The 25,017-nt window shown below is 42.1% G+C and overlaps 2 protein-coding genes across 4 annotated transcripts in view; both read right to left on the bottom strand.

Moving 5' to 3' along the window:
• Nucleotides 1-732: 732 nt before the first annotated feature.
• On the bottom strand, nt 733-11,814 carry LOC310953843 (uncharacterized protein). 3 transcript variants are annotated; one of them, XM_083923077.1, is made up of 3 exons: nt 11,709-11,814; nt 4,920-5,538; nt 733-3,751 (listed from the first exon to the last, which is right to left on the bottom strand). In XM_083923077.1, the coding sequence occupies exons 2-3, from the start codon at nt 5,495-5,497 to the stop codon at nt 2,830-2,832; spliced, it is 1,500 nt and encodes a 499-aa protein (XP_083779203.1). In that variant the 5' UTR covers nt 5,498-5,538; nt 11,709-11,814; the 3' UTR covers nt 733-2,829. The 3 variants fall into 3 exon arrangements, with proteins under 3 accessions (XP_083779203.1, XP_083779201.1, XP_083779202.1); XM_083923075.1 differs by lacking the exon at nt 11,709-11,814 and adding an exon at nt 8,016-8,102; XM_083923076.1 differs by lacking the exon at nt 11,709-11,814 and adding an exon at nt 7,240-7,370.
• A 3,912-nt stretch (nt 11,815-15,726) lies between these two features.
• ncoa4 (nuclear receptor coactivator 4) overlaps nt 15,727-25,017 on the bottom strand; it is an 18,704-nt gene continuing 9,413 nt past the window's right edge. The window contains exons 4-10 of the mRNA XM_083923186.1: nt 23,156-23,264; nt 22,276-22,356; nt 20,996-21,118; nt 19,290-20,075; nt 18,891-19,175; nt 18,125-18,217; nt 15,727-16,849 (exon numbers count right to left, since the gene is read on the bottom strand). Coding sequence (XP_083779312.1) covers nt 16,844-16,849; nt 18,125-18,217; nt 18,891-19,175; nt 19,290-20,075; nt 20,996-21,118; nt 22,276-22,356; nt 23,156-23,264 — 1,483 coding nt within the window. The 3' untranslated portion in view covers nt 15,727-16,843. The remainder of the gene's footprint in view (nt 16,850-18,124; nt 18,218-18,890; nt 19,176-19,289; nt 20,076-20,995; nt 21,119-22,275; nt 22,357-23,155; nt 23,265-25,017) is intronic.

A 25,017-nucleotide genomic window follows, 5' to 3' on the forward strand; every position in this document is an offset into this window, starting at 1 on the left:
CAAAATTACACATTTGTACTGCAGGAGAAAAAAGTTTTTACCCCAATGTGAAAGAGCAAGTTTTCAGTCAGTAACAGGCGGACGTGGCTAACAGTGATTAGCTCGGGGCAGTACAGTGAAGGCATTCAAAGGTCTTTTTTAACCACTAATCCTGCTGAAAATAACAGCAAACCTCTGCAGCAGCATGAGAAGAGTCCCTACACACACAACAAAGCAGCAACAGCGTAGTTAGTGAAGCCAGAGTTTATTAAAAGAGTGTTTTAAAGACTTACCTACTGGCCCCTGTACCAGCTCCTCTCATAGTAAAGTCCATTCAAGTGGATTATCAAAGTCAATCCCAAAGGAAGGAGCCCATTGCTGCTTTGTTTTGTGTGTAGGGACTCTTCTCATGCTGCTGCAGAGGTTTGCTGTTATTTTCAGCAGTATTAGTGGTTAAAAAAGACCTTTGAATGCCTTCACCGTGCTGCCCCGAGCTAATCACTGTTAGCCACGTCCGGCTACTAGCGACTCCAGAATTTCTCCGTTAATAGTTTGTACACGACGGCTCTCGACGGCTTATTTGATGTGTGAAAGTGCCGATTTTGCGCCGGTGTTACACTTGTGGCCGGCTGCAAAAGCTTAAATGTCCTCTCTGGGCTTCCGTAGACACCGTCAGCGCTAGTGAAGACACACAAAAAAAGGGCAAAGTTCTTTTAGAGGTTTATTACAAAACGCAAGACAAAACATGTCAACTGGGTTTATTTCTATTGAACACGATACAATGACAAACAACCTTCTATCTGCAGGTGAAGCTTCGCTGAAACACGAACCGAAGAGAAATGAAACCAACACAACGTGATCCAACGGAGGAGAACGGCAGCTTTAACGCCCAAAACGGAGGAAACGAAAACCAGGAGGATGAAGAGCGGGAGGAGGAGGAGGAGGAGGAGGAGGAGGAGGAGGAGCTTCTTTTTTTGTATTTTCTACGGGAGCTTCGTAGTGCGACGGTCCGCCGCCTACACACACTTATAAATAGGTCACCATTAAATTAAGTCAAATCCAATTCACACAGTAAAATGTTATTCACAAACTCAGAGTGTCCGCCGCCATCAGACGGCTCGACGGGAGACAGGAAGTGAAGGTGAAAAGGGGGCGGGGCAAAACGTCCAAACAGCCTCTGTCTCCAAAGTAAAGTCTCATTTTAGCGATTAACTGTTTTCCAACTGTTTGAGTCCGTCGACTTTGCAATTTTAGTGCAAATTGTCGACTTTTTAAAGCGCTTTTTTTGTTCCCGGATGTTTCTTCAGATGAGGTTTGAGTCACAATTTGCTAAAAACACAAAGTCTTGTGTTCGATTCCGCTCGCAGAGTTCATGACATCGTGTCGTTTTTGTTAGCGGTGTACGCCCGTTTGTGCGTTGGAACAATAAAGAGCTTTTTTCTGTTGTTTCTTTGTCTCATTCGGAGGCTTTTACTTTGAAAAATAAACAAAACTGCTGGAGTCGTTTCCTGTCTGCTTCATTATGACGGTGCTAAACGATGGAGGTGGCGGTGGTGTTGCTACGGTAACGAGGGCAGCGAGACGCTCTCTTGTTTTTTTTTTCTTCCTGTTTTTTCAACTTGTGAGTCACATTTAAATATTTATATTTATATATTACAACATTGTTCCAAATTTCATAAATAAGTAGTGCAGTTTCCCCTTCGCCCTCCGCGACACGACCGCTCCGCTGCTAAACACACACACCGCCGAAAAACTACAAATATGGCCGACTAGCTGCAGGTTATAGTCTTCATGCAAACGTTAATGAGGAGGAAACGCGGCTCTGACCAATCGGCTCGTCTGCTCGGATTTCACATTTGAACCTTTTTTGTTTTTAAAAAAAATATCAAAGCCACAAACACAGTTCGACCAATCAGAGCGCTGCACCAGTCAGAACTTCAGCCAATCAAAACCACTCTGATGAAAACCAGGAAGGAACCGGGCGGTGATGTAAAAAAACACAAACGTGGAGACGAGGTTAACCGGATCGGATCAGTACGGAGGCTTAGGGACGACAAAACGTCTGTCTTATTATAATAAAGGTTAAATAAATAAATATGATACGAATTTAATGTGTTTTTTGGTTTGAAATTAATGAATTCATCAATTTTTTAAAATAAATTGAGGATTATTTACGACGTCTAATAATCTCTAATCACCAAGTGGAATTAATAAATTTACTTTGTGACTGAAAGAAATTATAAATAAAGTCATAATTATTGTTTTGCGGATGCTGGCGGATGATGCTAAACTGTCGACCAATAGGATCCAGAGAGAGAGAGACGCTCGGATGTGATTGGAGGAGCAGGGGGGCGGGGTTTGTTTGAGTGTATCTGAAGTTTTGTCGTTCATAAACTTCCGTACGGTTGAAACCGACAACTGTAGATTCAATCTCTTCTGTGGAGACTCAGTTTCCCATAATGCTCTCTGCCTGCTGAGTTCTGACACGGCGATCAGATCGACAGGTCCCGGGGCTGATGGGAAATGTAGTGGCAGGCGTGAGGAGTGTGGCGAGGGAAGAATGAAAGCGAACAGCGTCCGTGTGCAACCTGACAGACAGGTGGAGGGGGGCGGGGCTAACACTTTAAATCTAATCCCATCCTTAAGAGCTAACGGTCAGTTGTGACCATATATGGATACGACCATATGTGTGTACGACCATATATGGGCGTTCTGCTGCTATCTACACCAGAGAAGAATCCACCAGGTCCAGAGCAGCCCAGAGTCTGTCCCCAACGTCTCCAGAACCAGTCAGTGCTGATTCAGAACCAACCCAGGACTGGTCCAAACCCAGTCCCGAGCCGGGTGACGTCACTCGGAGTCGGACTCCAGCGGAGCGGTCTCGTCCAACACGACTCTCTTCCGGCGTTTGGCGGCGGCGGCTTGGGCCCGCTGCTCCTCCTCCATGTGGGCTTTCTTGTGGCGGGAGAAGCTCGACGAGTGCATGAAGGTCTTGTTGCAGGCGGCGCAGGTGTAGGTCTTGGTCTTGGCGGCGGGGAGACCGGTCTTGATGTGCAGCTGCTTCTGATGGTGGTGCTGCTGCAGCTTCCCCCGCCTCTCGCCGCCGCCTCCGCCGCCGTCCCCCGCCCTGTGGGTCTGCTGGTGCCGCACCAGGCTGGAGGCGTAGCTGAACCGCTTCCCGCACTGGTTGCAGCCGTGGCGACCGGCTCCTCCTCCGCCCCCCTCCTCCTCAGAGGTGGCGGAGCCCCGTTTGGCGGGCCTCCCCCCCCGGCGGCGGCGGTTCTTCTTGCAGAGGGTGTAGAAGTTAGGCTTGTCGCGGGAGCAGAGCTTGAGGCGGATCTTGAGGTCCGACGAGCTCTCGCCCAGGTTCTCCTTGCCGGGCGTGTAGTTGTCCAGCAGCTCCTTCACGTGCGTGACCTGGTGCTTGGAGAGCTGCGTGGACGTCCTGAAGCTCATGTCGCACTGCGGGCAGGCGTAGAACTTATCGCCGCTTTGACTCTGAATGATGGCGGTCGCCACGTGCTGCTGCTGCTGCTGCTGCTGCTGCTGCTGCTGCCTCTGCCTCTTGGTCTTCTTGTTCTTGCCGCCGGCCTTCAGCGAGTGGCGCAGGGCGGCCATGTTGGGGCCGAGGGCCACGTCTTTGGGGCCTTTTCCTTTCTTGTGGATGAGGCGGTGGCGCGACAGGCTGGAGCTGTGGTTAAACTCCTTCCCGCAGATGTTGCAGGGGTGGATCCGCCGCTTCCCGTGGAGCCGCAGGTGACTGCCCAACATCCTGAGACGGACAAACAAACAAACAGAGCACGAAAAGTCACTAACCGATAAAACTTTATTGATTTAGTGAAAAAGAGAGAAAGAAAAACGACAAACTGACGCAAGAAAAGTGTCAAATGTGTGTAAAATAATCAGTAATACACACACACACACACACACACACACACACACACACACACACACACACACACACACACACACACACACACACACACACACACACACACACACACACACACACACACACACACACACACACACACACACACACACACACACACACACACACACACACACACACACACACACACACACACACACACACACACACACACACACACACACACACTTTTTCCATTGATCAACTATTAACAGGGAAATCCTGGCGAGTCGCTAACAGCCGGACGCGGCTAACACTGATTAGCTCGGGGCTGAGTGCTGAACCACTCAAAGCGACAGTCCAAACAAGTCGATTACGGAGTTCAAATCTATTGAACTTCGATAGATTTGAACTCCAGTGCATTCTGTAATCGACTTGTTTGGACTGCCTGTCAATACGGACGTAAACTCTCTTTTAATAAACTCTGGGTTCACTAACTACGCTGTTGCTACTTTGTTTTGTGTGTAGGGACTCTTCTCATGCTGCTGCAGAGGTTTGCTGTTATTTTCAGCAGCATTAGTGGTTAAAAAAGACCTTTGAATGCCTTCACAGTACTGCCCCGAGCTAATCACTGTTAGCCACGTCCAGCTGTTAGCCACTCTCTTCTCTCTCTTGCAGATTTGATGTATATTCATTGGACCATGGGATGATTTCGCGCCGGAGTTACACTTTAAACGTGGTCGCCACTGATTTATTTATTTGAATGTTTATTTGTATGTAGCATTAACCGCTAATCTGCAACGCCCCGTCCCTAGAAGGGCAACAAATACATGAGAGACAAACACAACTCAACAACAAGAGCGTCCATTAAAACGCAAAACTCAACAGAGAAACACAAGAAACACAAACTAATAAAACGGGCATGAAATGGCTGCTGACAGCAGTCTGGCTCCTCTGACTGGGGCTCAGTCCACCTTAAGGCCCAGTTAAGGTGGACTGAGCCACTCATACGGTGATGGCTGGCCGTGCTGGACACTGTGTTAATGAGTTAATATTGTTTGTTACAGACCTGCTGCCTTTGAAGCTCAACCCACAGTGGGGACAGGTGTGGCGCGCCTCCTGGTGCGTGGGCTCCAGCGCCCGTTTGCTGGGCAGCGACGCCCCGCTGCTCTTCCCGGTGTGCGTCTGCTGGTGGCGGTACAGGCTGGAGGCGTGGCTGTAACACTTCCCGCAGTAGCTGCAGCGGTACTGCCGCTCCTCCGGCTCGTAGTCGGCCTGGTCCGAGTCGGCCTCGCCGTCCAGCTGGCTGCTCCCGGCCTCCACCAGCACCTCCTGCTCCTCCTCGGTGTCCTCCTCGTCAGAGTCAGAGTCCATCTTTATCTCCACGCTCTGCTCCGTCACCTCGCAGGGGTACACCTCCTCGTAGGGGGCGAAGAAGGCCTCGTCCGTCTCGATCTTCAGGTGGTCGGCCGTCAGCTCCGCCGGGTCGTCCGAGTCCTTCTTCACGCAGGAGATGGTGAACTTGGAGCCGACCTCGGCCCACTTCACCACGTACTCGATGGGCTGCGTGTCCAGCTCCACCGTGATGAAGTCTGCACCCAGGGCGTCCGACTCCGACACCACCAGCTCCGTCTCCGAGTCCTCCATCGTGAACCGAGGCCGGGGGAGGAAGAGGAGCAGCTACAGTCCTGAGACGAGGGGGAGCAGATGCATCAGATCAGGAGGAGCAGCATCTGATACAACAGTTATAACATTATAATAATAATATAATAAAGTATAATAACTGTTATAAAGTGATATTTAATTAGAATTTCATGTGTGAGAGACTTTGATCTGCAGCAGGAATCAGAAACTCAAGAAATCTTGTGTTTGACGTTCAAATTTAGACACTTTAAAGTATCAAAAGTGTGAAATATGCATTAAATACTCCACTGTGATGCTTATACTTGTGTATTCTTATATAAATATAAATTAGTGATGTTGAGGACTTAAATATTATTGATTATTAATGATGAAGTATTGGTGAATCGGACCGTTAATGTCTGATTCAAAGGTCAGTTTCACGCGTGTTGTTGAAGCTGAACTTTTGATGTTTTTGCTTCAAAAACAACTGAAACAATTAATTTAATATGAAAATGAGAAATTTATTGTCATTCAGTTTAATTATTAATAAACTAAATGAGTATAAACGTGTTTAATATTGATCTGCATCTACCATGAGATGATTTAAATGATTTTCACTTTAATATCTTTAAATAATGACTGATTATCAATTATTATTATTATTATTATTACTATTATTAGGTTAAATTTAAGCACTTTTTAAGCACTTTAAAGGTCCATTTTCAAATTTTCCAGCACCTTACAGTCGTGGTAAATTACATATTTCTACAAATAAACAGAAAATTATTATTTCATATTTATTTTTCCTTAAAATCACATTTTAAAGCCATGTTATTATGTTTAAAAGGTTTCGTTACGACAGAAGGAGGAGAAATTAAATTGCATTTAGATTCTTTAACGGTTTGTTTTAAAGGAAATGTGGAAACAATTTAAAGCATTTTATCCAAAATTAAAGCACTTTTCAAACCTTGAACACATTAAAACATTAAAACGTAAGTATTTCCAGCACCTGAACAGACCCTGTGTTTATAATTATTTATTTTATCATAAATGATTTAAATCTGCCACTGTGGAATAAAACGACGTGTGTGCACAAATACTGCAAAAATAATCATAAATATTTCTTTCTTTTGTCTGTTTTTTTCACATATTGTTCCTTTACAGGAGTAAAACACACACACCGACATTTACAATGTTATTTTTACTTCTATTTTTTACAAATATAGAGTCGATACAGTCTGTAGTAAAGTGTACAGATGTTTACGTTTGTTTTAATATACACCCAGGGATCAATACAGTATCCTAAAGTATTCACACACACACACACACACACACACACACAAACACACAAACACACACATGCACGCACACAAGCACAAGCACAGGTGAATTTCAATCACAATGGTCAATATTAATATTTTCCTCCGTGCCTTATTTGTGTAAGTTGAAACATTTTTTAAATATTGTACATATGTTGTTATACGTTATATTTCCCTGCGTCTATATTGTTAAAATTTTTCTACAATTTATTGTTGCTTCTTCTCTGTTTGCTTCCACTTTGCTGCTGTAAAAAGAAAAGTTTCCCCTTTGTGGGACTAATAAAGGAATATCTAATCTTCTTATTTTATATATTTGTATATAAACCTGCATGTGAAGTGACTTTATGCATCCCAGAGTTAAAACTGAAACCATCCGGTCACCACTTTAACTATAATGTGTTGTAAAAACAAACAAAGAACAGGTCTGGGGTCTGTTTTAACACTCACCATATACAGTATCTATAAAAAAAACAACAGTGACGTCACTGCCAATAATGAAAGCACAGGTGACCTCTGACCTCCAGGACATTTGTAATAGTGATATATAAGATTAGCTTCAGTGCTGATGTTGTTGGTGCTGCAGGAGCAACATCTGGCTGCTCTGCGACACTTTCATTCTTCATTTCTAACGAAGCAGCACCGTCGCACCGGACTCCATTCACAAAACGGTGCATTTTAACGCCACCCTCGGTTTGCAGGGAGCTGTGCCTTTGTGACAGAGAAACCTTACGTTTCCAGGCAGCTATGCTCTCATTTTCACATGCAGGACGCGTTAAATATAAAACATATGTGTTTAAGTTGCATTTAATAGCAACATTAAAGAGAGATTTGCTCATAAATACCGAGATTAGGTCCCTCTCAATGCCCCGCGGAGGGCGGATGCTGGCAGCGCATCCATTATTAGAGAAGCCATTAAATTCAGATCTAAAGTTAAATGTTAAATTATAATAAAGCCGAATTCATCAGAAGATTCATATGTTTCTAAAAATGTCATAAAATTTCATAAAAATTTAATTCAGCGTGTTGTCAAGCGGGAAAGTGTTAAAATGGTGTTTTTGTGAGTGGACTTCCGGGGCTCGGCCGGGCTCAGTGTCACTGATGAGGAAGCGAGAGGAGGGATTTTCTGCCCTGGACGTAAACTGTCAAAATAAAAGAGCGAACCGCGGAATAAACGACGGTAACCGGGGTTTGGCGGTGGCACGTGTCGTTATTCGGTTACTCACCGGGGTTTGGACGGCGGCACGGCGGCACAAACGTTAAGGTTTTACCGGTGGAGACGGTCACAATAAACAGGAAGCAGGGGACGTGGACACAAAGCATTGTGGGAAAGGATTAAATGGTTGCGAAGAACGGAAGCACGGTGGATTGGCCTTCAAAATAAAATAAAATAAAATGGAAAACATGATAAATTCACATAAAAAAAATAAATATTAAATGGAAAAAATACATTTAAATAAATTTAGCACTAAAAGTAAATAGAGAAGAAAAATAAAAAGTAAAATAAAATAAAATAAAATAGAAAACGTAATAAACTCACCTTAAAAATCAAATATTAAATGGAAAAATACATTTAAATAAAGTAAACACTAAAAAATGAATAGAGAAGAATATTCAAAAAGTTAAAAAAATCAAATAAAACAAAATGGAAAACAGAATAAACTCACATAAAAAATAATATTAAATGGAAATTTAAATAAATTAAACACTAAAAAATTAATAGAGCAGAATATGAATAAGTTAAAAAAAATCAAATAAAATGGAAAAGATAATAAACTAACATAAGACGATAAAATATTAAATGGAAAAATACATTTTAAAAAATTTAGCACTAAAAGTAAATAGAGAAGAATATTAAAAAGTTTAAAAAATAAAATAAAATGGAAAACATAATAAACTAACATAAAGAAAATAAAATAATAAATGTAAAAAAGACTCTTAAGTTTAACAAATTAAATAAAATGGAAAAAATAAACATGGAAGAAGGGTTTCCGAGCTGTAAACAAAAACTTGTTGGACATTTAAATTTTGCTTTATGATTTTCATTGCCTTGTTTAACTATTTCGATTTTTGTTGTTTTCTTATTTCTATTTTATGTATTTACTTGTTCGGAGATAAATCAATCATCAATAAAGAATGCGTATTACAAAATATAATAAAAGCCTAATGGACACAGTAAAAAACAATTTAACTCACGGTTAAAATTAGTAAAAACAGTAAAAACAATGACAATAAAACACAAAAACTGATGAATAAGCAGACTGGTGAACAGTATGTGTGTGTGTGTGTGTGTGTGTGCGCGCGCGTGCGTGTGCGTGCGTGCTTGTGTGTATGTGTGTGCGTGTGTGTGTGTGTGTGTGTGTGTGAGTGTGTGTGTGTATGCGTGTGTGTGCGTGTGTGTGTGTGTGTGTGTGCGTGCGTGTGTGTGTGTGTGTGTGTGTGTGAGTGTGTGTGTGTATGCGTGTGTGTGCGTGTGTGTGTGTGTGTGTGTTCCTGGAAAAACACAATATTATTAAATAAGTCATATGAAGCTTTTTTAACAGTCTGGATTTAAATAAAACATTTCTATTGTAACTCTTTTTAAATCATTTGTTAATTGTTTGGCTCCTAAAATATTGGAAAACATAAAAATGAGTTTCTCTAAATTGAACTTTATGACTTTAAACGTCTCGTTTTGTCCTAAACCCAAAAATATTCAGTTTAATATGATATAAAAACAGGATTTTTCCATATTTTAGAGGCTGAAGCAGCATTTTGTGAGCAGCTCCAGTGTAAAGTTTCACTGTTTAACGTGTTGTTGTTTATTATATTTTATATCTTTGTGGTTTCACCCGCTCTGTTTCATTTAATGTCTTTTATTTTATTTTATTTTATTTTATTTTAAAAACAGAAAATATCAGAGAGAAACTTTAGAGCAGAACGTCTGAATGTGTCTCCACCACTGCTTTGGTTCATCATCGTTTTAATATTATTACTAATAATGAAAACAACAATAATAATAGTTATGATAATAATAATAATAATAATAAGTGTAACTGTCCTGACACTCAAGAGATTTTGTTCAATAATCTGAATCCAACATCACACATTTGATCTGTTTACGTCTGAAGGAAGAGGAGGAAGAGGAGAGAGAGAGGAGAGAGAGAGGAGGACGGGGAGAGAGAGAGAGAGAGAGAGAGAGAGAGAGAGAGGAGGAAGAGGAGGAAGAGAGAGAGAGGAGGAGAGAGAGGATGAAGAGGAGGAGAGAGAGAGAGAGAGAGGAAGATTGAGTGGAGGAGAGATAGGAGGAGGAGGAGAGAGAGAGGAGAGAGGACGAAGAGGAGAGAGAGAGGAGGAAGAGGAGAGAGAGAGGAGAGAGGACGAAGAGGAGAGAGAGGATGAAGAGGAGAAAGAGGAGGATGAAGAGGAGGAGAGAGAGAGAGAGAGAGAGAGGAAGATGAAGTGGAGGAGAGATAGGAGGAGGAGGAGAGAGAGAGGAGAGAGGATGAAGAGGAGAGAGAGAGGAGGAAGAGGAGAGAGAGAGGAGGAAGAGGAGAGAGAGAGGAGAGAGGAGGAAGAGGAGAGAGAGGATGAAGAGGAGAGAGAGAGGAGGAAGATGAAGAAGGAGGAGGAACAGAGGATGAAGAGGAGAGAGAGAGGAGGAAGAGGAGAGAGAGAGTGAGGAAGATGAAGGAGGAGGAGGAACAGAGGAGAGAGAGAGGAGGAAGAGAAGAGAGAGAGGAGGAAGAGGAGAGAGAGAGGAGGAAGAGAAGAGAGAGAGGAGGAAGAGAAGAGAGAGAGGAGGAAGAGAAGAGAGAGAGAGGAGGAAGAGAAGAGAGAGAGGAGGAAGAGAAGAGAGAGAGAGGAGAAAGAGAAGAGAGAGAGAGGAGGAAGAGAAGAGAGAGAGGAGGAAGAGAAGAGAGAGAGAGGAGGAAGAGAAGAGAGAGAGGAGGAAGAGAAGAGAGAGAGGAGGAAGAGAAGAGAGAGAGGAGAAAGAGAAGAGAGAGAGAGGAGGAAGAGGAGAGAGAGAGGAGGAAGAGAAGAGAGAGAGGAGGAAGAGAAGAGAGAGAGAGGAGAAAGAGGAGAGAGAGGAGGAAGAGGAGAGAGAGGAGGAGGAAGAGCAGAGAGAGAGGAGGAAGATGAAGAGGATGAGGAGGAGAGAGAGGAGGAAGAGGAGGAAGATGAAGGAGGAGGAGGAACAGAGGAGGAAGAGGAGAGAGAGAGGAGGAAGAGGAGGGACAGAGGAGGAAAAGGAGGGAGAGAGGAGGAAGATGAAGGAGGAGGAGGAACAGAGGAGGAAGAGGAGAGAGAGAGGAGGAAGAGGAGAGAGAGAGGAGGAAGAGGAGGGAGAAAGGAGGAAGAGGAGAGAGAGAGAGGAGGAAGAGGAGAGAGAGAGGAGGAAGATGAAGGAGGAGGAGGAACAGAGGAGGAAGAGGAGAGAGAGAGGAGGAAGAGGAGAGAGAGAGGAGGAAGAGGAGGGAGAAAGGAGGAAGAGGAGAGACAGAGAGAGGAGGAAGATGAGGAGGAGGAGGAGAGAGAAAGAGGAGGAGGAACAGATAATGAAGAGGAGAGAAAGAGGAGGAAGATGTAGGAGGAGAGAGAGAGAAAGAGGGGGAGGAACAGATAATGAAGAGGAGAGAAAGAGGAAGATGAAGAGGAAGAAGAGGAGAACAGTAAATATTCGGGCCTCCTCGGTTCAGCAGCGTCACCATGTCTCATTAACGGCTTTTTAACGGTATTTTCCCGTTCTCCTCCTTCACGTGAACATTTACCGTGACTCCACACACACACACACACACACACACACACACACACACACACACAAACACACACACACACACACACACACACACACACACACACACACACACACACACACACACACACACCGCCTCGTGTTTTACCGTTCAAACAGGAAAATAATCAACACAAACACTTACGATTGAACCCGGAACGGTCCCGCTCTTCCCGGTTCGGCCGTGGCTGAGGATGAGTCGGTAATCTCCGCCGCAGCTCGGTCACATCAGCCGGAGAGCAGCGGCGGCCTGTCGGCTAGCAACCGCTGCTGCGACGTTCCTGACGCGCCAACGAGCGGCAACGAGCGGCAAATCCTCCTTCAAAGTGGATGAGACGCTGCGGCACATATGCGCGACGCGGCGGACCGTTCGGATCCTCTCCGGCCTGTGATTGGTCGAGTCGCTGCGCAGCCTTCTCGGTGCATCGAATCTGATTGGCTGGCTGGGCTGAGCCCGCAAACTGTGCCGCCAAATGTCGCGAGATGTCGTGAAGCTACGTGAACAGCCCGGATCTGACAGTTACTACCAAAATAAAGTTAATGTTTTATGATTTTACCTCATCTGACAGTTTATACGACAATAAAGTGAATGTTTTATAATTTTATCTGTGCTTTTATACTCTGTACTGAGTGTGTATCATTAAGGTTTAATCATTTAATTAAAGGATAAGATATAAAATAACGTTTTCTCACCGCACGTTGAACTCCATTGAAAAAACAATGGTTTTAAGATAAACTTGCCTGTTATTTATACTTTCTACACGAATAATGATCATATAAGTGGATATGCACGCTTACCATAGACTCCTGGTAATTTCGGCTTTTATATAACACAACATTTATCTCTTAAATTTGACAGAATTTAATCTTTTAATAATTCTGCCCTTCACTGCCTCATGTGCAGAGGAGTAAACATGACTTACGTGTCGATAAATACATGAATAAATTAATGTATGAATAGAAATAAATGCTTAAATAAATAAATAAATGTATTGATAAAAATAAATTAATGAATGCAAACATGAATAATAAATGCTTCACATTAATTTTTAAGTTTTTGTTAGTCTACATTTATTTATTTATGTATTTCATCATCCATATGTTGATGAGCTTGGAGGTTATTCATGCATTTAATTATTTATTTATATATTTATGTATTTGTGTATTAATTCATGTACTACTGTATTTATTTATTTATTTATTCATTTATTTCTGTATTTATTTATTTCAGCATTTATTTATTGGTTTATTTATGTATTTAATTTATTTATGCATTTATCTCTGTATTTATTTATTAATTTCTGTATTCATTTATTTATTAATGTATTTCTGTATTTATTTTATTTATTAATTTAACCAAAACCAAACCGGGGCTACTTATAACTAATATACTATAATATAAAAATGTAATATAATATAATATAAAAGAATATAATATAATATAATATAATATAATAATATTATTATTACTTCAGGTGAAGTTAACATTAGTCACCAGCAGGCGGCGCTCACTGCCTTCACCTCGTCACAGCAGAGGAGTCAGTTTGCAAAGCATGCTGGGAAGTGAAGTTTAAATTAAACTGTTTTAGTGAACATCAGAGAAGAAGATTCCTTTATTAATCCCTCAAGAGGAAATTATGTATATGTTTGACTGTTTATGACAGAAATGAGCAGTAAGATTAAATTATTCCACAAAGAAAATTATTGTCAGAGCCAATTCTAGGTTTTTCCTGTTGTAAATAAGAAAAAATAATTAAATATAAAGCAAAAAAATGGTTTTATCACAATATAAACTGCATAAAAACCTGTTAAGTGATCAACAGTTGGAAAAATAAACACGTTATCTGTGATTATTGAATCTTGTGAGGTGATAAAGCGTTAAATTCTCCTGTAATAAAGTTACTTTTCATCGAGTCTGATATAAATTTAAATAACAGGAAAGAAAAACACTCAATAAATAAATAAAAAAAGTCCAAACCTTCAAATGTAAAAGCACCCGAACAAGAAAAGATCAGAAACTGGAGCTACAAAATAAAAGCTGGAAATCCCGAAACGAAAACACAAAAGAAAGAAACTTCTTCATTTTTATTTGTTGTTTTTGTTTCAATGCACTTCTTCTTTTTTTTAAACATGATTTTGTTTGAGAGAATCATGTCAGTGCAAAAATAAACAAATAAACAAGTAAATTATATATTTATGTGTAAAGAAGAGGATAAAAAGCTCAAATGTGACACTGAAAAGGTCAAAAAACATTAAAAATGACCTGATTAAAGCTGATTATTTGACTCACAATATAAACAAGGTTAATAATAAATAATAAACAAACAAATATTTTAATATTTGAGTTGTTTAATAAACTTAAAACCGCAGCTAAAATAATTAAACTTTAAAACTTTAGACAGGAAATAAAATAAAAGTCCAAAATACTTCAAATACCTGTGTGTGTTTGCTTCAGCGCTGTGTTTTCCCGATGACCCTGAAGTGCACAAACACAGCTGTGTTGGCTCAGGTGGAGGTCAGAGGTCAAAGGTCACAGAGCTGACCTCAGGGTCACATGTCATCCATGTTTTTGTGACTTCAAACTTTTTCTTTTCCGTTTAAAACCCAGAGATTCAGTTTTTCTGTTGGTTCTCATTATAAAAAGTGACATAATGGTCATGATTGGGCCTGGAAAGTCCTGAAAAGTCCTGGAAAGTCCTGGAGGTCCTGGAAAAGTCCTGGAGGTCCTTAAAAAGTCCTGGAGGTCCTTGGAATGTCCTGGAAGGTCCTGGAGGTCTTTGAAAAGTCCTGGAGGTCCTTAAAAAGTCCTGGAGGTCCTTTTAAAGTCCTGGAGGTCCTTGGAAAGTCCTGGGAAGTACTGGAGGTCCTTAAAAAGTCCTGGAGGTTCTTAAAAAGTCCTGGAGGTCCTTGGAAAGTCCTGGAAAGTCCTGGAGGTCTTTGAAAAGTCCTGGAGGTCCTTTTAAAGTCCTGGAGGTCTTTGAAAAGTCCTGGAGGTCCTTTGAAAGTCCTGGAGGTCCTTAAAAAGTCCTGGAGGTCCTTGGAAAGTCCTGGAGGTCCTTAAAAAGTCCTGGAGGTCCTTGGAAAGTCCTGGAGGTCTTTGAAAAGTCCTGGAGGTCCTCGAAGAATCCTGGAAAAGTCCTGGAGGTCCTTGAATTTGATGTTTAAGCAGGTTTGGGACTCCTGATAAACGTGCATAAATGTATTAGCATCTAAAACTATAGCACCCTCAGTGATGTCATAGTGACGTCACAGCTGTGTATCAGGGTCCTCCTGCTGGTGGGTGTGACCTCATGAGTGTGTGTGTGTGTGAGAGTGTGTGTGTGTGTGTGTGAGTGTGTATGTGTGAGTATGTGAGTGAGTGAGTGTGTGTGAGTGTGTATGTGTGAGTATGTGAGTATGTGAGTGAGTGAGTGAGTGAGTGAGTGAGTGTGTGTGTGTGTGTGTGTGTGTGTGTGTGTGTGTGTGTGTGTGTGTGTGTGTGTGTGATGGGGCTTTGAAGCTTTGATTTCAAATTAAAGTTCAGCTCATTGATGAGTTTTTTATGTTTCATGTTTATATTTTATGATAATTTAATGAAAAAACCTGCTTATTCATTCACTTTGTTAAATATTTTAACTATCATACTATAATTTATTATCAGATAATTATATCTCAACCCTTATAATTTACATAAGCACGTGAGCTCACAGGTGTTTTACCCGTTTATTTATTTCAAAGACTTAAATGTCGTTAACTTCCTTTTTCGTCACCAGCTGGAAACTTTTGGACTTTCAGAATAAAATCCCCTTCAGTTCAAGTTAAACTGGTTATTTCCTTCTAGGGAACTTCCTGTTTGATGCCAGTAAACGTACTCTGTGTATGTGTGTGTGTTTGTGTGCGAGTGTGTGTGAGCATGTGTGTGTGCATGCATGTGTGTGCGTATGTGAGCGTGTGTGTGTGTCCTCCAATTAAAGTCACACTGGAAACTTTCAGAATAAAAGCCCTCCAGTTAAAGTCAAACTAGTAACTTTAGAATAAAAGCCCTCCAGTTAAAGTCAAACTAGTAACTTTCAGAATAAAAGCCCTCCAGTTGAAGTCAAACTAGTAACTTTCAGAATAAAAGCCCTTCAGTTAATCTGGGTTATTTCCGCAGTGATGTCACAGACACAGCGATGATGTCATGTTTTATTACTGTAGAGAATCACAGCAGGAAGTGAGTACGGATGACATCACAGGTAAATACGAGCGAAGCCCCCCCCCCCCCCCCAGAAAAAGTCAATAAAAAGCACCAATCACTGCAGGCCGCTCACACCAGAGGCATTCTGGGAAACGCAGTTCAGTGACACAGTCGACCCTGAACCGAGTCTTCCAGGTGGTGAATGAGAGGAAGTCCAGGAGGCTTTTAATTTGAAAGATCCAACAGTTACAGGTTTCCTCACACACAGTTAACATCTTAAAATAATAACAATATTAATAAATCATCATTATTAAGATTAATTAATCTATTAATACATCCAATAAACGTCTTATGTGATGCAGCTATTATTAATCTTTAATTTATTATTTTTATATTTTAATTTTAAGCGACGTGAGCGGCCTGCGGTCTGGACAGGAAGTAGATCTCTGCAGTTTTACAGGAAAACAAGAGAAGAAGAATAAGGAACATTCCAGATTCTGTTAAATAAAGTGAAATCATAAAAACAGGCTTGTTAAAATAAGCTACATTAAAATAAAAGGCTACATTATATATATTTATTTATATATAACTTTAAGCCCCGCCCATTAAACCATACCCTGTTGCCCTTAGGCTCCGCCCCCTCTCCTCCGCCTGTCACGATCAGCTGAAGAAATGCATTCTGGGTCATTTTCATTATCGCTTAATTAATCTTCTGCTCGTTACGAGACGGCGAAGAAAGAAAAAGTAAAAATTCGACTGTTGACGAAATAATAAATCAAAAAAACGCATTTTTAGATAATTGGTAAAAACAGGAAGTTCACTGAATCATCCATATTGCCGTTGCCGTGACGACACCTGAAGTGGCTCCAGTCTGATCTGAAAAGAGGGAAATCCCCCCAAAAATCGCACGGATCGGTGGGATCTTCATCCTGATCGGAGGAGAGCGGCGGGCGGGCGTCAGGCGCGGAGCTCAGCGCGGTGATGTCACAGAAAAGAAGGCGGCGATGGTTAGATTGTTGTGGTGGTCGTGAGCGCCGAACAGCGATAAAGTGACGCCCAGAGGAGAGAGGAAGCATCTATCATCATCATCATCATCGTCATCATCGTCGTCATCGTCGTCGTCGTCACATCTGGAGGAGAAAAAAAACACAAAAACAGACGCGGCGTTCAGATGGCGAGCGTTCAGGAGCATTCAACGGGGTTCCTGCACCTTTTCCAAGGTCAAATTCAAGCACTTTTCAAGCTCTTTTTAAGCACCTTCAAGTACTTTTTAAGCCCTTTCAAGCTCTTTTTTTAAGCCCTTTCAAGCACCTATTAACCCCTTTAAGTATTTTTTAAGCATTTCGAGCTCTTTTCAAGCACTTTCAAGTACTTTTTAAGCCCTTTCAAGCTCTTTTTAAGCACTTTTTAAGCACTTTTCAAGCACCTTTTAAGCACTTTTAAGCTCTTTCAAGCTCTTTTTAAGCCCTTTCAAGTACTTTTTAAGCCCTTTCAAGTACTTTTTAAGCACTTTCAAGTACTTTTTATGCACTTTCAAGCTCTTTTTAAGCACTTTCAAGCTCTTTTTTAAGCCCTTTCAAGCACTTTTTAAGCACTTTCAAGTACTTTTTAAGCCCTTTCAAGCACTTTTTAAGCACTTTCAAGTACTTTTTAAGCACTTTCAAGCTCCTTTTAAGCACTTTCAAGTACTTTTTAAGCATTTCCAGCTCTTTTCAAGCACCTTCAAGCACTTTTTAAGCCCTTTCAAGCTCTTTTTCAGCACTTTCAAGTACTTCTTAAGCCCTTTCAAGTACTTTTTAAGCACTTTCAAGTACTTCTTAAGCCCTTTCAAGTACTTTTTAAGCACTTTCAAGTACTTTTAAAGCCCTTTCAAGCACTTTTTAAGCCCTTTCAAGTACTTCTTAAGCCCTTTCAAGTACTTTTTAAGCACTTTCAAGTACTTTTTAAGCACTTTCAAACACTTTTTAAGCCCTTTCAAGCTCTTTTTAAGCCCTTTCAAGGTCTTTTCAAGCACTTTTTATTAGCCCTTTCAAGCTCTTTTCAAGGACTTTTTAAGGACTTTCAAGTCCTTTTTCAAGGTTCTCCAGCACCTTACACTTGTGGTAAATTACATATTTCTACAAACACACAAAGATATTAAAAATGATTTGTTTTTTCCATTAAAATCACGTTTCAAGACGCTTTAAAGGCCAAAAATGTTCTGTAACACCAGAAGGAGAAGACATTAAATATTTCTATTCTTTAGATTTGTGCTGTGAAAGAAATGTGGATACAATTTAAAGCACTTTATCCAAAATTCAAGCTCTTTTCAAACCTTGAAGACATTAAAATTCACGCATTTTAAAGGATTTGAAGCACCCGTAGAACCCTGATTAAAGGAGCATGACACCACTTAACGGACTCACCTGTTCAGCAGCTTTGTGCAGCCACTTGTCTTTGTCTCCGCCCACTTTCATACAGGAGAACAGGTCGCAGACTGAAGGCAGCGCCAGACGCTCCTACACGGGAAACAGAAAGTAAACAGGAATTATTAGAACAATTACAACTTCTGTGACGGTCCTGCGACGCATCTGGGCGCCAAAAAAAAATGTTTCCAACCGACTTACGTTTGTAAATCAAGTGTCACAACCCCGTTAAGAGACAATAAATGGAGTAAATATAATAATTTAATTCATATATTTGATGAAAAGTCTGCACTGGTCCTGTTAAGGCTCATTTACGCTCTACGTTAGATACGGACGGAGCCTTCTAGTAACTTTCAGAATAAAATCCCTTCAGTTAAAGTCAACCTGGAAACTTTCAGAATAAAATCCCTTCAGTTAAAGTCAAACTGGAAACTTTCAGAATAAAATCTGTTCCTGAAACACTGAAAGTGACGTTCGTCGGCAATTTCTCTCATTTGTAATAAAACCGATGTCTGGAATTTTCCATCCACTCTGGGACGTCTTTAGCGTCTCACAGACCACCGCCGTCTACAACGCTGCCCGCCATTTTGCCTCCTCAACAGACGCAGGATCGTTCTCTCCTCCATCGTCGCCATGTTTGATGTTGTCAAACTTTATTGGAGTAACTTTTGAATCTAGAGGATGTTTTGCTCAACGTCCAGAGAAGATTAAAACGTGGATAACGCACGTCTCTATTTACGCTTAAAATGGAAGGAGAAGACGTTACCTGAGCCTGACTCCTCTTCCTCAGCAGCCACTTGTCCTCCTCTTCTTCTTCTGCTGCTGCTGTGGGACGCGGTTGACCTCCTGACCCCGGGGTCTGAACCCAGAGCTCTGGATCCAGAGGGCACTGGAAGGGAGACGAGAACTGGGAGCTGCGTTCCTCCCTGCTGGCCTTCTCCTCCTCAGGAGCCGTCCAGCCAGAGAGGGAGGAGGTGAGAGTCGTCTGCAGAGGCGCCCTGCAGGAGGAGGTGTTGGTCGGGTGGAGCCAGGCCTCCAGGATGCCCTGAACCTGAGGAGACGCGACAAAGTGTGACGTCACGTTAAAGACCAAAACAATCGCTCCGTTCATCTGAAATCAAAATTATTATTTTTAAAGAATGGTTCACAAAAGATGAAGTGTCACCTTCTGCTGCTGCTCCCTGTGGTGCAGGGTGGGCGGGGCGCTCTTGGCTATGGGCGTGGCGTTCTTTGATGTGGGCGGGGCGTTTTTGTCGGTGTGCGGGGCGTCCTTAGCTACAGGGACGCCGTTCTTGTCTCGCCCGTCCTGTTTGAGCAGCCAGGCGCTCAGAGCTTCTCTCCCACAGTTCTCGTCGCAGACGCAGTCGGAGTACGAAGTGCAGACGTCGTTGGCCTTGCAAGACTGCTGCACCGGCACCACCTGATGCAGCCACGCCTCCAGGGTCGCCGCCGCCGTCACAGGGGCAGCAGCGGGGGCCACAGGGGAGACGGGGCTGGAGGCGGGCGGGGTCTTCAGACACTTGAGCAGGCCCAGGTTCTCGATCTCCAGGGCCGTGGTGGTCTGGCAGCAGGAGGAGCAGTCGGCGGGAGGGCGGCTCGACCCCACCAGCCAATCACTGGACGACCAACCGCCCTCGAACGGTTTCAACACCCGCTGCCAACGCTGGGCGTCTGACATGGTCTCCATGGCAACAGCAGATGGGGTGATGAGCCAGTCGCTCATCTCCCCCTCCTCCTCCTCTTCCTCCTCCTCGTCGTACTCCTCCTCAGGAGTGACGGTGAACTCTGATTCGTCGATCTTCTCGATGGAGAAGGTGGAGCTGCAGCTGCTGTCGGAGCGCGCCCTGTTGACGGCGGCGACGGTCTGGTCATGGAGGAGCCACGCCTCCAGGTCCCTGAGCTGACCCCAGGCCTGCAGGAAGTCAATCGAGGCCAGGACGGGACAGGAAGTCTGACACAAACACACAGGAAGTCAGTCCAGCAGGATTCAAACAGCTTTTTAAGAGTAAAACTCAAGAACTTTCAAGGTTCCTGAACCAAACATGTGCCTGAACCTTCATCGTTGCATCTAAACAGTTCCTATGAATGAAATAAAGTTTAAGGAGTTAATTTCTCATGTTTAATCGATGCATTTGTCAGGAAACATAAAATCAAATTCAAGCATCATCCAAACCTGGAAAACATTTAAAATGAAGCATTTTCCAAACTTTTCAAGACTTTTTTTTTAGGAAAACTGTAATTATCTTTTAATTTCTCAACACTCTGTTCACTTCCTGTCGATGACGTCGTGGCTCAGTTAAATATATTTATATTAAGAACAAATTAATTAATTTATTTACCAGGGTTCGTAAATCTTTTCCGAGGTCAAATTCAAGCACTTTAAAGGTCCATTTTCAAGTGTTTCCAGCACTTTACAGTTGTTTTAATTACAACTTTCTACGAATACATCGAAAGTTATTATTTAAATGATTATTTTTTCATTAAAAATCCCATTAAAAGAGACGTCATTACATTTTAAACAACTAAAATGGTTTCATAACACCAAAAGGATAAGAAACTAAATTATATTTCTATTCTATATAATAAAGTTTCAAGCATTTTCAAGCACTTCATCCAAAATTGAAGCACTTTTCAAACCTTAAACATTACATTCAAAGATTTCAAGCTCCTGTACGAACCCTGATCTACTGATTATTTTGATGGTTTCTATAATTTCTTATTGATTTTCTCTGAAGTTTCTGGGCAGAATAAGTAAATAATGAATATTTACTCATGTTGAGGATGCTTTCAGGAACTTCAAAGGATTCTTAACCCATTAGATTATTTCTGTTCTTCTTAGTTTAGGTAAATTTTGTCGGACGTCTCTCTCACCTTGCTCTCCTTGTGCGCCACCAGCCAATCCTGAGGGTTCTTGCTGGACTGGTAGCCAATAGGAGCGCTGCTTGCTGTTGGAGCTCCCAGCAGCCAGTCGCCCAGAGCTGCAGTCTCCATCTTCTGATCAGAGACACAACGAGACGTCATTTCATCATTTCATCTCTCAGCTTCTTACAAAAACACGTCGTCGGGTTCAGAGAAGGGTCGGAGTATGACACCGATGTTCTACTAACGTTAAAGTTAAACGACCTCACGTCAGGAGCAATTAACACACCGTTAATGTCGTAACAGCAGTAAACTCTTATTTTGGTTGTTTTGAATGTAGTTGAGACGGATTCAACTGATTTAACTCCGTCTCTTTTCTGTCTCTGTGAAATGACGCTGCCTTCAAGTGCAGTCGGAAATCTCAAGATCATAACGACGATCTGACAGAAAACAACATTTATGAAATTCGAGGTTCCTGCAGCTTTTCCAAAGTCAAATTCAAGCACGTTTCCAGCATTTCAAGGTGCATTTCATGCGTTTCCAGCACTTTACAGCTGTGGTGAACTGCATATTTATAAACAGAACAGTCTTCAGTGTTCAGTAAACTTATTATTGCACTTGTTCATCACATTTAATTAGATTTTATTGTGCTATAAACAACCAACGGACAGCTTTCTACAGACGGACGACAAATGAAAGGAAAACTACCTCCACAGAAATATAATCAACTATTCTGAGCATCTGTTCGTCCGCAAAAGTTGTTTTTTTTATGTAAAAATGTCAGAAAATGCTGTTTTCAGTCTTTTCCCTGTACTGCATCATATATGCCAACATCATACAGGGTTTGTAAACCTTTTCCAAGCACTTTCCAGGTCCATTTTCAGCTTTTCCAGCACCTTACAGCTGTGGTAGAAGGATAATTTCACGTTTTTCATTTCAGCCTCTGACTTATTTAATTTCTACTCTATAGCTTTTAGTTTTGAAAGAAATGGAGACGCAATTTCAAGCACTTTTCCCTAAACAACACTAAAATTCTGGTGTTTTCCAGGATTTCCAGCCCCCGTACGAACACTGGAAATATAAAGTCCCCTTTTGCTTCATCAGGGCGTTAAAGAACACAACAGAACGCCACAAACGGGCCATTTCAGTGGTGCTCCCACCGCCGCGGAGAACCCGAAGCTGACGTTTGTTTGGTTGATTTGAAGTCTGAACTTTCACGTGTCGGCGCTCAAAGTGAGCGGACTGAACGCCACGCGGGGGAGTTTCTCCTTCTACCTGCTGGGTGTCGTTACCTGTTTCTTGGCGGCGATTGGACAGCTCTGCACCGGACTTCTCTGGTGGGTGGAGCTCTGAGAGGACACGCCCTCCACCAGCTGCAAAACAGGAAGTGCCGAAAACACCTGATCAGCAACATGCAGGGCTGTAAACTAACCTTTTGGCGACCGGTCGATGAAAGAATCTACAAGTAATGTTTTTACCAAGCAAAGAATAAATTTGTCTCTTTTTGCTGCATATACATCTGTTTGAGTACTTTTCATTGAGATAACAGTATTATAGAGCAATACATGCTTAGAAAAGAGGCCAAAGTATTACTAAAATATTTCAAATAGAAAACTTTAACAGTGCAAAACTTTGACAAAGGAAACACTCATTAATTACTCATCAGAACTACAGAACGATCCGATCCAGTCTGCTCCAATCTCTCACTCAACTTCCTCACTTTTGCTTTTATCGTTGATGTTTCGCCTTCTTTTCCACCATCTTCTCTGCGTTTTTCCTCTTTGGTTCAGTCATACCGGTAATGTGCAGATACAGTCTATGGTGCCACCACATCGCTGCGCTCGGATCACAGTCACTGCCACAGACCTTTAAAGAGCGGTGACGCTGCTTCTGAGGGGAACTATTTTCTACAGCGGTGACGTCGGGGAGCTACTTCAGTGCGACACACAACAAACCACCGGTTTAGCCCCATGGTTGCTGCCGTCATCGTTTATAATTTTATAGCTATATAGACGATGTTTTGCTATATCATGCACGAGCACGACCATCGGGACAAACATTTACCGCCAGGGGAATATTTTAGTCGCATTTGGCGAGTGGCGACTGCTAGTTTACAACCCTGACAACGTCTGTGTGTGTGTGTGCGTGTTTGTGTGTGTGTGTGTGCGCTACCTGAGCAGTGATGCTCCCGAAGGAGGTGATGGCCTGTCTCAGAGAGCGAGTGTCGGCGTGGAAACTCATCTCAGGCGTTTCCTCTGGTGTCAGACTCAGAGAGGACAACCTGCAGACACAAGAGGAGAAAACAAACACACACACACAGCAGTTACACCTCAGTCTCCTTCTTCATCATCATCATCATCATCATCATCATATGATTATAGTCTTTTTGTCTCGTGAGCTGATCTCTGGATTCTCAGTCAGTGTTTTCTGTAATTACAGCTGAAAAGTACATTTGCTCATCCGTCAGGTACAATATATATCATTTATTCTCAAAAAGAGATGTTTTTTTTTACACATACTTTAATTTAAAATGGTTTTAATTAAACTGTCTCACCCTTGCATTCCTTTAAAGGTCACTGTCACTGATAATACATTAATAATAAACTGATACAAACTGATTCCTGCTGCAGCTTTAAAGTCAAAACAGGGTTCGTGCACCTTTTCAAACGTCAAATTCAAGCACTTTCAAGGTCCATTTTCATGCTTTTTCCAGCACCTTACAGCTGTAGTAAGATAATATACTTCTATGAATACATACATACTTGAAATGTATTATATTTACGGGAAAATTCAAGCATTTTTAAGGATTTCAAGCACCTGTATGAACCCTGTAAAACAATGATTTCTGAACACGTCATTCGGCTCCAAACGCAACCAGGTAACAAAGAAACTGTCATTAAGGAAACTGAAAACAGTCATTTACTGTGTGTGTGTGTGTGTGTGTGTGTGTGTGTGTGTGTGTGTGTGTGTGTGTGTGTGTGTGTGTGTGTGTGTGTGTGTGTGTGTGTGTGTGTGTGTGTGCATGTGTGTGTGTGTGTGTGTGTGTTTTTGAAGGTCACGTTTGAACCAGAGTCACACGATCACATTAGTTTTACACCTCGACAATGATTCACTTAAAGTTTGACTTTAACTTCCATAAAGAAACAGACCGGCTGACATGTACAGTACATATATTCATGTTTATGTGTATTTATCTACATAGAAACAGATAAAACATCAGTAAAGATTCACTGACCTTGTATTTAAACACAGTGTGTGGAAAATAAGCCGCTGTATCTTGTGTCTAATGTGCCGACTTTAAAACAATACGGTCCATAGACTCCTGTCTGTACTGAAACAGGAGCTGAAGTAGATCGATAAGTGAAAGAACAAACTCCTCACTAAAGTATTCCCGTCTCATTATCTATGTGACATTTCTTTGTGTTGTTGCTACGGGCGCTGCAGACAGACGCGGTCAGCAGGGACCGGTGGAGCAGCGAGTCGTGACTTTCTCGAGGTAAACAGCGCTCACAGCTTCGTCTGTGTCAGGGAATAATTTCATTTCACTAGACAGTTTGTGTAGTTAATGAATCAATATCTCTGTGTTATAGTGAGGAGCCAAAACAATAATTACAGGACTTTCTGTTAGATTACTGCTGTGGTCAGTTATCTGTCCTAAACTCTCTGGGGAACACGCCAAGGCCATGATTTCTCTTGGCGTCTTCTATCTTTCCCCCGGGCAGGTCACAGCTGTGGAGTTGCATGATAACGCTCACTGTCACTCAGCGCGTTTACATGCACTTAATAAATCAGATTACAGTCGGGGTTAAGGGCGTACTCTGGTTTCTCAAACTCGATGTAAACACCGTACCCCGGGTGAAAACGGAGTTACCATAGCAGACCTATATAACTCCTTTAGTAACTGGAGTTCTCAGGCATGTAAACATCTTACCCTGATTATTATCGGGGTTCTCGTCTGCGAATGCTCCCCACTCCGCGGCAGTGGCTTTTGACCCGCAAATAGAACGAACCAGGAAGCCACAGCGCCGAAAACA

The sequence above is a fragment of the Echiichthys vipera genome, assembly GCF_963691815.1.
Source record: "Echiichthys vipera genome assembly, chromosome: 11".
In the NCBI taxonomy this organism is placed as follows: Eukaryota; Metazoa; Chordata; class Actinopteri; order Perciformes; family Trachinidae; genus Echiichthys; species Echiichthys vipera.

Excerpts from the sequence above, each read along its gene's own strand:
- LOC310953843 (XM_083923077.1), bottom strand. The coding sequence starts at position 5,497 with ATGGAGGACTCGGAGACGGAGCTGGTGGTGTCGGAGTCGGACGCCCTG. Across the intron at positions 3,752-4,919 it reads TTGAGCTTCAAAGGCAGCAG|GATGTTGGGCAGTCACCTGC; the intron begins GTCTGTAACAAA and ends TGTCCGTCTCAG.